The sequence below is a fragment of the Coloeus monedula genome, assembly GCF_965178545.1.
Source record: "Coloeus monedula genome assembly, chromosome: 23".
In the NCBI taxonomy this organism is placed as follows: Eukaryota; Metazoa; Chordata; class Aves; order Passeriformes; family Corvidae; genus Coloeus; species Coloeus monedula.
The window spans coordinates 995179-1008612 of NC_138803.1; the positions used below are offsets into that span (position 1 = coordinate 995179).

The window sequence follows — 13434 nt, forward strand, 5'->3', positions numbered from 1 at the left end:
CGTGCTGGAACCCAGGGCTGGAGGCAGCTCTGCAGGTGGGGGCTCAGCTGAGGGGGCACAGGGGCAGAATCCCCCCCTGCCCTGCTGCCCACGCTGGGGGCTCAGCCCAGCACACGGGGGGGTTCTGGGCTGCCAGAGCACGTGGCCGGGGCACGCTGAGCTTCTCAGCCACCAGCACCCCCACGTCCTTCCCCAGGCACATAGGACATGGAGAGGTTTGGCACTCACATCATCCAGCCTCCGGTCCGTGCCCAAGGCGAGCAGGTTGTTGAACTCCCTCTCCAGCACTTGTCGAGCCTGCAATTAACCAAAAAATTATGATCCCCCATCAATGGGGAATGTGCTTCCAGCCCAAACTCCCATGCTAGGAAAGCCTGAGTGCGACAGAAAGAGCCCCCAGGCCATAGGAGAGCTCTGCTTTGAAAGGCAGAGCTGGGTTCGTGACACTGGTGGCGTCACACCACAGCCATGTCCCACAATGGCCACTCTCCTCCAAAATCCCCCAAGGATGCTGGCTCCTACCTGGGTGTTCTGGGTGGGGATCTGCAGCACAAGGGCCAGGCTGTTGTGGTCAAAGTTCTCGTCGAGGGCCAGCAGGGCCCCGTGCACGCCGCTCTCCACCAGGTTGTTCCCGTACTCGCGCAGCCCGATGGACTGGATCCAGTGAATGACCTGGTCATTGGTCCACACCAACACATCTGCACGACAGCAAGGGCACAGCTCAGGGCCACCCCACACCCCACTCACGGCTCTGAGGAGATATGGGCATGTCCTGAGGCCCTTTCCCTTTGCCACAGGCTGATCCTGGGACTCTCCTTCCCAAGCCAGCAGCAAAACCAGGAGCTCAAGTGCCAGGAACAGCTCCATTCAATTTACCAAGCTCAAAGCTGAAATAACAGGCAGAAAACAACTGTGAAAATTAATCCTAAGAAGCCACGGCTGCTGGTGTAATTAGGGGCATTATCAATAATGAGATGTAATCCAAGCAGCAGCCAGATGTGCAGAGAATCTCAGGACAGCAACGAGGAAGGGGAGGCTGAGCAAGCTGGGGGTGTCCTGAGCAGTGAAATGGGCAGAGAAGATCATGGGATGCTGAGGCTGCATCTTTGCTTTCCCCTCCTCCCTCCTCATGCCTGCCTGGGGTCAGCTGATAAAGGCACTTGGAGCAGCACGGAGGTGCCTCTGGAGAACAGCCCTGTGGGCTCAAATAATGGGTTAAAAATAAGGGATAGGAGAGAGACCAGCCCTGGGTATCTCCTGGCAGGTTTCTCTTCTCCTGTTCTGGAGCTGGACGGGGCGTGCTGACCTTTGATTTCGTGTTGGGTCTCCTCTCGCCTCCTCTCGAGCTCTTTGCGGTCGTAGTTGAGCCTCTTGAGGCACATGATGCCGTACTGGAGGCTGGTGCTGCAAGGACACGAGGGGACAGGAGGGGTCACCCAGCCCTCCAGGACACGTGGCTGGGAGGGACCTGGGTAGGAACACCCCTCTCTGCATGTTCCCCACACACCCAAAGGGTGCTTCAGGCCAGGGGTGGGTTGGGACAGGCACAACCCAAAGCTGGAAAATGGGGAATGTCCCTCCCTTCCACGGCAATTCCCCGCTCCAGCAGTTTGAGCCTGTTCCAGCTGCCTGCGAGCGCACGGATCCCAACGATCCTCACACTTGGTGGCCGGAGAGGGAAGGGGGGACCAGCCCATGGGGGCTGCTCCAGGCTGAAGGGCTCACCCCTGGAGGTGACCCTGGCAGGCCCATGGGTCAGGGTGGGCAGTGGAAGCCCATGGCAGGGTTGGATCCCGGTGCTGGAGCCACGGCTGGGATGGCACAAGCCTTCTCCCACTGGGCTGCTGGCAGACACCAGTGGAGCACCAGGCAGGATGAGCCTGAAGTTTTGCCCGTGGTTTGCTTCACAGCCAGGCAAAGGCCTGCTCCTCTGCAGTTCTGCAGCAGGGAGTGAGGTGAAGGAGAACTTCTGCCCAGAAGAGCTGCCCCAGCCCAGGGCTGTGAGTCCAGCCTGGAAGAGCCACCCAGGGCTGCCCAAGACTGGAGAATCCATCAAATCCCCCCCTCCTCTGCTCCACGTGCACACTGGGGAGCTCTGGGGGCTGGACTCACCGGTGGAAGCTGTCCACCATCTTCAGGTGCACCCGCAGGTCCTTCTTGGTGAGGTGGTCCAGCATGCGCGCGTCCACCAGGCACTCCATGAAGTAGCTGCGGTACTGGGGCAGACCCAGGCTGGGAAGCCACTCGTTCCCAATCCACTCATGGTTCATGTCCCCATAGGCCAATGTCTGCAGAGAAGCACATGGAGAAGCTGGGGAGAACCCAGGGCTTGGTGGAGCTGCAGGATCCCAGGAGATCGGTGACAGCCTGGGAGGGTCACTGTCCTGAGGCCAAGCCCAGGCCAGAGGAGTGAGCCCTGGGTGGTACTGAAGGAGCTGGAGGGAACAGTCCTGCTGGCCATGGTCTGTGTCCTACTCGTGTCCCCGCAGGAGACAAAGCAGTAGCCAAAAATAAGGCCAAGGGATAACTGGACTTTATGAGCAGCTGCCTCTGGAAAAAGCACATTCATTGAAAGATGAAACAACTGAGAAATAGGTTCCAGTGCATCCCCAACTGATTTTTAAGAATCTCTATTTTAAGAATCTCTATTTTATGACTTCAAAACAAAAAAAAAGAGGTCAGTTTTGAGAAAAAAAACCACCCCTTCACTTCCACTGCAAACTGATTTTGGGTCCGAAAATGAATTAAAATCCACCAGAAGGAAAGTAAAGCATTTGAGAGGGATAAAACCAGAAGAGATGGATCCAAGCAGGACTCTTTCCTCCCACCTTTTTGGTTCATAAAAATGATCAGTAAATGTCTATGCAGCTGGAATCCTGCTCCCATGCAGGGTGGTCACACCACTGGGGGGTTCTCAACACAGGCTCTGGATCCCACAGAGCAGGTCCCAGGAAAAGCCACTGCCTGGAGCAGAGAGGGGCCCAGGAGGACACCCTGTATGTGAGACATGGCCCAGAGGAGCAGCCACGGGGTGCAGGTAAAGCCTCCAAGGCGTCAGTGAACATCAAAGCCCCAAAAATCCCCTGGGATGCCCAGCCCCGCACTGCCCACCCCATGCACCGCCCACCCCATGCCACAAGGGTGGCCCGGGGACCTCACCTGTGCCCAGCTGCCTTCCTCTGTGTCCTAAGTGTGACACGCAGCATGTCAACAGAAAGGACAGTGAAGTCAGTACCTGCTGGCCCTGAGCATGGGACCCCTCAGCACGGAGGGACACAGAGGGGACACAGCTCTCTCTTATGGCTTGGGGACCTCAGCCTTGTCCCCAGGGTGCTGGGGACACCCTGACCCTGCTGGGCCTGGCTCCCACCCCATCTCTGACCAAGAATACAGGAAGGAGAAGGAGAAGGAGAAGGAGAAGGAGAAGGAGAAGGAGAAGGAGAAGGAGAAGGAGAAGGAGAAGGAGAAGGAGAAGGAGAAGGAGAAGGAGAAGGAGAAGGAGAAGGAGAAGGAGAAAGAAGGAGAAGGAGAAGGGGAGGAGGATAGAGAATGAGGCTTGGGCTGGAGATGGCACCGACCCTGGGGATTGTTCATCTTCCCTGGGAAACACAGAAAGAGTTCTCGGGTGCCCCCAGGTCAGATGGATGAAAGAGAATTAAGCTTCAGTTCACGTGTCACAACCCCCAGGGGGCTGCCCAAGCCAATTTGCTGATTTTGTGGCTATTTCCTCCTTTGCCAACCTGTGCTGGTTTTCCTCAGTCTCACAGAACCTGCCAAGGGACAGTGGCACATCCCTGCCACTCAACTCAATAAAATGCCTATTTCAGAGAACCCCAAACTTGTTTGGATTGGAAGGGACCTTAGAGCTCATCCCATTCCACCCCTGCCATGGGCAGGGACACCTTCTGCTAGCCCAGGGTGCTCTAACTTGGCCTTGGACACACAATTCCCACACAAATCCAAAATGCTGCCCTGCTCTGAGACACAGATGGGGTGATCAGGTTGCAGAGAAAGGAGTGGCTCCCTCTCTCCAAAGGGGCCAGAGCTTTTGGGAGCATGGACACATCCCTGCAAGGGACCCCAAGCTGTCAGCCAGCAGCAGGGACAGACGATGGGGACAATGTTTGGGTGTGCTGAGGTCAGTGGGGGATTAGACCATGACTTGGGTGCAGAATGACTCGGGGATCTCACGTGTCTGGAGATCACTCCTGGGTTTTGTCTTTAACTCCCAAACAACAGCCAGGCTGCTCTGGAAACCCAGTGAAATCCACAAGGGAAAATAAATCTGATGGGGTTTAAGCTACTTTCAGAAATTGCTGGACATTAAAGGTTGAAAGAGGGTTTCTAAAGAGCTGCAGGGTGCTGGCCAAGAGCTGACATGTGAGGGATCCCCTTCCCTCTGGGTTAACACGCCTGCAGCTGCTCGGACCCCGACACCCAGGGGCTGCCTCCAGCACCCCGGGGCCTGCCCAGCCTCACCGTCTTGGTGGAAGTTGCCATGGTCTCCATCTCCTCATGGGTGACCCAGACGTTTCCAGAGGACTGCAGGAAAAGAGCAGAGGGGTCAGAGCAAACCACCACAGAAACATGGCCTTGGTTCACAACCACCACGGAGTCATGGAATCACAGAATTGTGAAGGTTGGAAAAGACCTTTAATATCATCAAGTCCAACCCTCAACCCAGCACCACTGTGTTCAGCACTAAACCACATCCTCAAGTGCAACATCCACTCATTTTCTGAACACTTCCATGGATGGTGACTCCATCACTGCCCTGGGTGGCTGTGCCAGGGCCTGACCACCCTTTCCATAAAGAAATTTTTCCCCATATCCAACCTGAACCTCCCCTGGAACAACTTGAAGCTGTTTCCTCTCCTCCTGTCCCCGTTCCCTGGCAGCAGAGCCCGACCCCCCCGGCTGCCCCCTCCTGTCAGGGACTTGTGCAGAGCCACAAGGTCCCCCCTGGGCCTCCTTTGCTCCAGGCTGAGCCCCTTTCCCAGCTCCCTCAGCCGCTCCTGGGGCTCCAGCCCCTTCCCCAGCCCTGTTCCCTGCCCTGGACATGCTCCAGCCCCTCAATGTCTCTTTGTCATGAGGTGCCCAGAGCTGTCCCCAGGATTCCAGGTGTGACCCCAGCAGTGCCAGCACAGGGGATGGGGACTGCCCTGGGCCTGCTGCCACCACAGTGCTGGGACAGGCCAGGTGCCCTTGGCCTTTCTGCCCACCTGAGCACACCTGGGCTCATCTGGGCTCACCTGGGCTCATGTCCAGCCTCTGTCAGCACCAACCACGCTGGAACCAAGCCCGGCTTGGGCTGGTGGAGGATCAGACCACCCTGTGCTTGGAGCTGTCCTGGGGACACCCCACATCCTTGCAGCTCAACCTGGTGACACCCCACTGCCCGAGGTGACCCTGGGCTGTCCATGCAGCCACAGAGAGCAGAGTAAGGAGAGCAGAGCATTTATCTCCCTTTCCACTTCAGTGTGATGCTCAAGGAGCCTGCAGGCCTGTCCCCATCAGCTGTGATCCCACACACAGCCATCTGAGGGGGACATAGCAGCTTCCCTTCTGCCAGCTGCACATCTACGGATCTGTCTTGGCATTACTGGGCCACCACTAACCCCTCCAGGCCTTTGGGGACCAGCAAAAGACACAATCCCTCCATCCTAGCAAGGGCAGAGACCTGCAGTTGATCTGAGCTGCCCCAGGAATTTCAGATGGAAAGGCTTGTGCTGAAATGATTGGGAGGGAGGCTGTGTGGAGCCGAGCTGGCCCTGTACATCAGGAACGTCTGGATTCTGCTCTTCGGATGGAGCTTTATCCTCTCCAGGGCAGCCAGGCCCTGAGCTCTGCTCTTTGCAGGGCTGGCCTCCTGCTGACAACCCCAGGTGAGGGGCAGGAGCCTTGAAACTGGAAGAGCTCCATGCTTCCAGCTGGGAATGACCTTTGTGCTGGAGGATGAGTGGCCGGTGGTTTGACATCACCTCATCCATGGCCACGCTGGCCACAGTGGTCGCAAGGGAAAGGAGGGCGAGGAGCCTGTGGAGGCTTCGGGGGGGGCAGGGAGCACTCACCGTGCGGGACGTGGGCGGTGCCGAGGGGCTGGTGAGGGACACCATCTCCTGGATGGCCAGGCGCAGCTTGAGGCGGTGCAGGGCGTTGCTGATGCCGATCTCCCGCTGGATCTCGGTGTCCGACAGGGCCGACATGATGGCCCCGCTCTTGACGTTGGCCCGGCACGCGGCCACGTACCAGGCTGGCATCCCCACCCAGAGCTGGGGACAGGGACAGCAGTGACTGCCTGGCACTGCCACCCTGGCTCCCCTGCCAGGGGCAAGGCCACCCTCTCTAGAGCCCAATAACAAAGCTGGATGTCCACATGGGATTCTGGGTTTGATTGTACCTTGTGGCCTGTGGGCGGCCCAGCATCCCTGTGCCTGATGGGCACAGCACATGGGAGGAGCACCCACGGAGCTTTTCACAGAATCATGAAGGTTGGAAAAGCCCTCTGTGATCAGCTCCAACCATTCCCCCAGCACTGCCATGTTCACCACTAAGCCATGCCCCCACGTGCCACATCCACACATCTTTTGAACACTTCCAGGGATGGTGACTCCACCACTGCCCTGGGTGGCTGTGCCAGGGCCTGACCACCCTTTCCATAAAGAAATTTTTCCCCATATCCAACCTGAACCTCCCCTGGAACAACTTGAAGCTGTTCCCTCTCCTCCTGTCCCTGTTCCCTGGCAGCAGAGCCCGACCCCCCCGGCTGCCCCCTCCTGTCAGGGACTTGTGCAGAGCCACAAGGTCCCCCCTGAGCCTCCTTTGCTCCAGGCTGAGCCCCTTTCCCAGCTCCCTCAGCCACTCCTCATCAGACTTGTGCTCAAACCCAAAGCTCTACTCAAACCACAACTCCACAGGCTCTGTGAGGGATCCAGGGATCTCCTGTGCTCTCCCAGGATTTGCAGACCCCTGAGTCATGTGCATGGAGCAGGCATGGTGGGACATGGTGGCACACACAGACCTGTGGGGACAGCACAGGGACAATCCCCGGGCATGCTCCGCCTCACCTCCAGCCAGGACACAACAGTGGGGCCGTCCCAGTGGGCAAAGGGCAATCCTTTCCTCCGAGCCTCTTCCAGGAGTTCGTGCCTGGCAGGAACAGAAGCAGAAGAGTGATTTATGGGGGGCTTGTGGGGAAGGGAGAGTTCTTGGAAGGGAACAGACCCCGGGCAGCAGGAAGCAGCTGGAGACAAAGCAGTGAAGGAGGTAACAAGGCCCAAGGGAGGGTGAAGATGAGAAGATTTCCCAGCAATTCCTAGTCCCGTGCCATGGCCCCCCAGCAGATCAGCTTCTTGCTGGGGTAGGGAAGGAAGTTCACTCACTTCTTCCGCAGGCGCCGATCCTTCTCGGCCTGAGCCCCCAGCTTGCCCAGTCCCAGGGGGTCCTGGATGCCCCCCTCCATGTCAGTCAGCAGCACTGTTGGGCAAGCAAGACACCCTCAGGTCAGCGTGATGTCCCCGAGTCAGTGTGGCCTCCCCCAGGGCCCGTGTGGGCATTGTGACCATCCCCATGCCAGGGGGACACACAGTGACAGCACGGGAGGTGACAGTGTCCCTTTGCAACCCACCCCCATGGCCCCCCTGCATCCCTGGGAAGCCCAAGCGGATCCCCTCCTGCCATCCCTCCTATTTCCAAATTCCAAAGTCACAGAACAGTCCCTTCTGGAAGGGACCCAGAAAGATCATTGAGTCCAACAATGCTCAACATAGAAGCAGTAAAGGATTTAGGAGTGGAAAAACAGCTCCTACCAAAGGGCTCTGCAAAATCCAGAAGGTCCCATGGGGAGGGAAGTCGATTTGGGGACATTAAAGATGAGATACAGTGACAGGGGGTCACTACCCACATCCCTGACAGAGCATTAAGGTGGCACCATGCTCAGGACAGAGAGGCCAAGGGGAGAAAACACCAAGCTCCAACTTCCCTGAAGCTGCCATGGCCCCAACATGCCCAAGCCAGCAGGAGTGTCCCTGCCCTCCCTGTCACCCCAAGAGCACCCCAAGAGCAGACAGAGCCAGAGGGTGTGGAGAGCCTGGCACAGGCAGGGACAGGGCTGCTCACGGACCCTGCCCCGTGGCCCCTTCTCTGCTCAGCTGGATCAAGCGACCCTTCTCCTTCTTCCCAAACAGGCGCCCAATGGAGGATTTGATCCCCTTCCTCTTGGAGCCCTTGTGCAAGGAGTCCTGGCTGCTGCTGGGATTGCTGGCCTGGTCCTCCAGTGAGCTGGGGATGGGGAGGAAGAGGAAGAGCAAAGCCTTTAGGTTATTCCCGAGCAGGGCACAAGCCATGGCAAAGCCCAGCCCACCCCACATCCCACGAGTGCCCCAGGTATATCCTCAAACCAACAGAGACCCCAAGGATCTCCACATACCTCTTGCCATCCTCCTGGCTCAGGGCAGGGTGGCCCAGCTTCTCCAGCCGCAGTGTCCTGGGTGAGGACGGTGGGGACGTCTCACACTTGATGGTGGTTTTGTCCTCCCGGCTCTCATCCCGAGCTGCGGGCGACTGAACAAGCAGAGAGGCCGTGAGGGCGGGAGGCCAGAGCCCAGCTCCATCCTTGCCCTGCTGCCTGCCTCTCTCTTGCTCCATGGAGACATGGCCAAAAGAGCCACCAGAGCCCTGGGGCTTTGCCACGCTCCAGGAATGGCCTGAATGAGAGCTCTGGCAATGGTTCCAGATGCCCAAGCGGATGGGGAGGATGTGGCCGTATGGCTGAGATCCTGGGAATGGGGAGGTGAGAGGATGCAGCCCCATGGTCCAGGTCAGGGTGTGGGGACAGAAGCTGCTGGCCCTCATCAGAGGGCTCTGAGGAGCACAGATGGGAATGTCCCAAGGACACCCTGTCGCCAGAGGGGACACAATGTTTGAGGACCCAGTGGCTTTCTGAACCTCCCCATGTCCTGCCAGACCCCCCAGGCTGCCGGCGGGAACATGTCCAAGCACCTTTCGGGATCCCCATGATCCTCCTGCTGAATCCCTGGGGTCCCCAGCTCCATCCCGCGCCTGCTGCACCCTGACCTGGTATGGACAAAGCCAGGAGCAGGCTGGAAAAAGGGCTTGGACAAAAACCAACGGGATGGGAGCCACTCACTAGCAGTTTCCTCCGGTGCTTCCTCAAGTCGCTGGGCTGATTGCAAGGGGGAAAGCGAGAGAGACACAGAAAGGGGGGCAGTTAATGGAGCACCCCCCCAGAGCAGTCCCGGGGCCAGGCTGCCAGGCCAGAGACAGCAAACACGGGCACCCCGTTGTCCCACACCCCCCACAGGCCCGTGTGGACATCGGGCATCACTCCCACCTCACAGCCGGACCCCGCCAGCCCTGGCCCCTCCCGGCTCCTCACCAACGTCATGATCCCCATGCGGTCCAGGTCCTGCGCGGCGCTGCGGGAGCTGAGCTTGGGCGTGGAGCGGCCGCTGAGCGGGGGGGACGAGCTGGCCAGGGACAGCGCCGTCAGCGAGGTGGGGATGGAGGCCCTCTTGCACAGCTGGGTGAGGTTCAGGCCCTCCATGCTGCCGCTTGTGACCCGCGTCTCCAGCTCCTCTGCACGGAGCTCTGTGGACTCCTTCTCCTCCTGGATCATCCTGGGGGAGCAGCGGGGCTCAGGGCTCCTGGCTTCCCACCTTCCCAGGGACACAGGACCTCTATCCCGGGGAAATGCCCCTTGGTGCTGTGCCTCAACCCCCGATCTCCAGGAACGGCAGCAAGATCCATCAGGATCCATAAAAACCAGAGCTGAGACACACCCCGATTCCTTTTAATGTTCATGGAGGACTTTTTATAAAATAATGATCATTTGAAATAACGACCCTGTGAGCCAGCACTGCTGCAGCTGAGGGACAGGGAGGCATGGCAGGAAGGACCAAGCCCTGTGGCTGGATGTCCTCGAGCCATTTCCCTGGCTGAAGACACACCAAGGCCCCAATTTTAGGCCAGCAAAGCCTCCTGGTCGTTTGTTGTCCCCCTGGAGCCATTTCAGCAGAAGGCAGTGGTGGGTTTTGGCCATGGTCATACCTGATCTCCTCGTTGATGGCATCCAGCTGCTCCTGAAGCATCATGGCCAACGTCTGTGCATCTGAGTGCCCACCAGGAGAGAGCACATCCATGGAGCTGAACAGCGTCTCGCGGTCATCCTCGTCCACGTCGGAGATGTCGGGGTCGCTGTCGAAGGCGTGAGACCCCGTGGCCAGGACCCCACCTGCCTGGGCCTGCTCCCAGTCCTGGGGGAACAAGGGCCACTGTCCTACACAGCATTCCCATGTCTCCAAAAGCCAAACTGGTGACCCCCATGCAGGAATTCCATCTCAGTGTGACCCCAAGGGGAAACCCTTCTGATGTTCTCCCATCAATGCACCAGCAGAAGGAAACTGCCCCGTGTCTCCAGATCTGACCCTAATGCCAGGATGCAGGGCAGGAGCAGACCCCAGCGCTGGGGTGCACCGGGGTTACCTTGGCTGGCTCCTCCCTCCGGGCACCGAATCGTCCCTTCTGTGCCCGGGGCAGCCCCGGGGCCGCTCCGAAGGGCTCGGCCGGGGCGTGGACCACAGCTCCCAGCGGGAAGCGCAGGTCGGTGGCACTGCCCATGTGGGACCTGGGAAGAAAGAGCCCTGTGGGGAACATTGCTCTGTGCAGGACACCCTCACCCTCAGGCTGCTCCCCTTGCAGCCCAGGCTGCTTGGGACAGAGGAGGAGGAGCAGGAGGAGGAGACCACTGCAGGATGCCCATCCCAGCGATGTCTGCCTGCATGAAAGGATGCAAAACCAGGCTCTGGGAAAAGGTGCCCCATTCCCCCCCACACTGGACCTGGAAATGCACTCACAGGATCACTCACAGAGTCATTGAATCACAGAATATCCTGAGCTGGAACTGACCCACAAGGATCACATCCAGCCCCTGGCCCTGCACAGACACCCCAACAATCCCACCCTGGGCATCCCAGAGAGCCTTGGCCAAACGCTCCTGGAGCTCTGGCAGCCTCGGGGCTGTGCCCATTCATTCCCTGGGGAGCCTGGGCAGTGCCCAGCACCCTCTGGGGGAAGAACCTTTCCCTGCCCTCCAGCCTGACCCTCTCCCGACACAGCTCCAGCCCTTCCCTGGCTCCTGTCCCTGCTCACAGAGAGCAGAGATTGGAGCTGTCCTGTCTGAGGAATCTGCAGCCTCTGGTGAGCTCTGACCTCAGGAGACTCTTGACTTTCCTGGACTGTTGGAAGTTCAGCCCTGGGCCCTCCCCTGCTGCTCCCTCCCCCTTTTCTGTGCACTGACCAGGGCATCCAGCCAGCTCTGCCCAAAACCCCTGCACTGGGGGCTGCTGTGGAGCCCGGGCTGAACAGGCCCCCCCTGCCCTTCCCTCTCCAGAGATCTCAACACAACTTGTGTCTTCTCCATCCCCACGTACCCAGCAGGAGCCAGCCAGGGAGCTCTTCTCCTTTTCATGTTTATTCTAACATTTTCATGAGAAAATACCCTGATGGGAGTCGGGCTCTTCTCCCAGGCAATGAGAGACAGGATGAGGGGAAATGGCCTCAAGGGGAGGGTCAGGCTGGATGTTCGGAAAAATTTCTTATCAGAAAGGGTGGTCAGGCCCTGGCACAGCTGCCCAGGGTGGTGGTGGAGTTCCCATCCCTGGAAGTGTTCCAAAAATGGCAGAGGTGGCACTTTGGGATGCGATTTAGTGGGAATATTGGTATTTGGGTGAAGGACTTGATGACCTTGGAGGACTTTTCCAACCTTAATGATTCTGTGATTCCAGCAAATAAAATTCCACTTGAAACATCTTCCAGGTGTGAGGACATGAGCATTGTTGGGATCTCCCAGCAGGAACCAGCTGGAACTTCTTCACCCTCCTCTTCCTTGCCAGGGCTGGTGCTTGGGACCAGGACCTGGTGAGTCTCAGACCAGGCAGAGCAAGGCAGCAGCTGCACACGAGGACACTTCGAGCCACCCATGGTGCTCATTCCATCTCTCCACTTTGCCTGGTTGATCCTCTTGGCCCTGAAGACCCAACCACAGGGCTGAGCAAGGCACCTTCCCAGGGCACAGGGTGGTTACTCCCCACACACAGTGCCATTGGAGACACGAGGTTTGTTTAGTTTAAGCTGAATTTAAGATGACAAAAGCAGCAGCCCAAGGCAGATCATGGTTTTCCACCATCGTGGGCCTGGTTTGCAGTGCAGATACGGGTCTGGAGATAAAACCAGCACCATGAGCAGCATGGCTGGGCCAGCCTGGTGTGCCAGACAAAGGCACAGCCAAGTTCCAGGGATTGCAGAGCTGCTGACATGCTGCTCCCCAGCTACAACCAGATAAAAACACCTTAGACAAAAGCTGACATTTCAGCTGGGGGATCATTCTGCAACTCAAGATTTCTGCTGATTTTTCCTCTGAGAAATACAAAAAATCACAAAATTGTCCCTCCTGCTCTTATGGACCCATGCAAAGAGGGCCCACACATGCTCCAGACTCTGCTCCAGCACTCAGCTTTCCTTCATCCTCACACCTTCATCCTCACCCTCCCCATTTCTTCTCTCCATGACAGACACGAGGTCTCCAGGCCTTCTCCTCTCTGCTGACAGATCCAAAGTTGGTTACACCAGCTCCTCCCTGCCTTTTCCAGCCTTGCTGAGGGGGGAATTTTCTTCACTGGTTGCTCCCATTGACCCCTTGCTGCCTTGAACCCACACTGGAAGTGCTCAGGGCAGGGTTGGTGTCCCAGGTGGCTGCAGCTGCACAGTGGGGTTGTTGTGCTGTCACCCTCCTTTTCCACCCCCATTTTCCTGGAGCAGCTCTGGTATCCCAATGGACTCATCTCTGCTCCTGGTGCCCTGGGCTGGGATGTCCCCATGTCCCAGCTGACTTTAAATGAAAGGGTGTGGGAGGACCATTGCATTGGGGAAAGAGGGGCTTCATTCTCCTTTGCCTGCAACAGCTCCAAAGCAATTCCTCCTTCTGCACCAGCCCATCCCCTGCACTCCACAGGGGAAAAGTCCTTTGGTGAACATCCAGCTTTCAAAGCAAAGTAAGTCCTAAGCTCCTTGTGCAGAAAAAGAAACAATGCCCAGTGGTTTCTCACCCTAAGAAATCTGGGGCCATTCAGTTGGGCTGGGCTATTCTCAGAGTCTGTGTCCCACCCCAGGACAGGTCCAGGAACTGACCGTGCTGTGAGGACACTGCAGCCCAGCACTGAAGCTTGGGGGCACCAGAAACACCCAATGCCAACAGCACTCTGGGGTCTGCAAAGCAAACTGCCCCCAAAGGCAGGGGTGCCCCAGCTCTTACCTGCTGTGCACACTCTCCACAAACGTCCCACTCCTGGTCTTGAGCTGATCCACCTCCAGCCTCAGCTTGTCGATCTCGTCGGACAAACGCCGCTGTTTGGGGGA

The 13434-nt window shown here is 58.1% G+C and overlaps 1 protein-coding gene across 1 annotated transcript in view; it reads right to left on the reverse strand.

Moving 5' to 3' along the window:
• Positions 1 to 13434, reverse strand: part of PPFIA4 (PTPRF interacting protein alpha 4) — a gene marked incomplete at its 5' end in the record, with an annotated part of 32418 nt that overhangs the window by 2199 nt on the left and 16785 nt on the right. The window contains 16 exons of the mRNA XM_082296060.1: positions 229 to 297; positions 523 to 698; positions 1307 to 1404; positions 2113 to 2288; positions 3160 to 3186; positions 4480 to 4542; positions 6072 to 6272; positions 7068 to 7149; positions 7383 to 7476; positions 8123 to 8280; positions 8429 to 8562; positions 9149 to 9184; positions 9398 to 9638; positions 10069 to 10274; positions 10504 to 10645; positions 13331 to 13422. Of these exons, the coding sequence (XP_082152186.1) occupies positions 229 to 297; positions 523 to 698; positions 1307 to 1404; positions 2113 to 2288; positions 3160 to 3186; positions 4480 to 4542; positions 6072 to 6272; positions 7068 to 7149; positions 7383 to 7476; positions 8123 to 8280; positions 8429 to 8562; positions 9149 to 9184; positions 9398 to 9638; positions 10069 to 10274; positions 10504 to 10645; positions 13331 to 13422 (1995 nt within the window). The remainder of the gene's footprint in view (positions 1 to 228; positions 298 to 522; positions 699 to 1306; positions 1405 to 2112; positions 2289 to 3159; positions 3187 to 4479; positions 4543 to 6071; positions 6273 to 7067; positions 7150 to 7382; positions 7477 to 8122; positions 8281 to 8428; positions 8563 to 9148; positions 9185 to 9397; positions 9639 to 10068; positions 10275 to 10503; positions 10646 to 13330; positions 13423 to 13434) is intronic.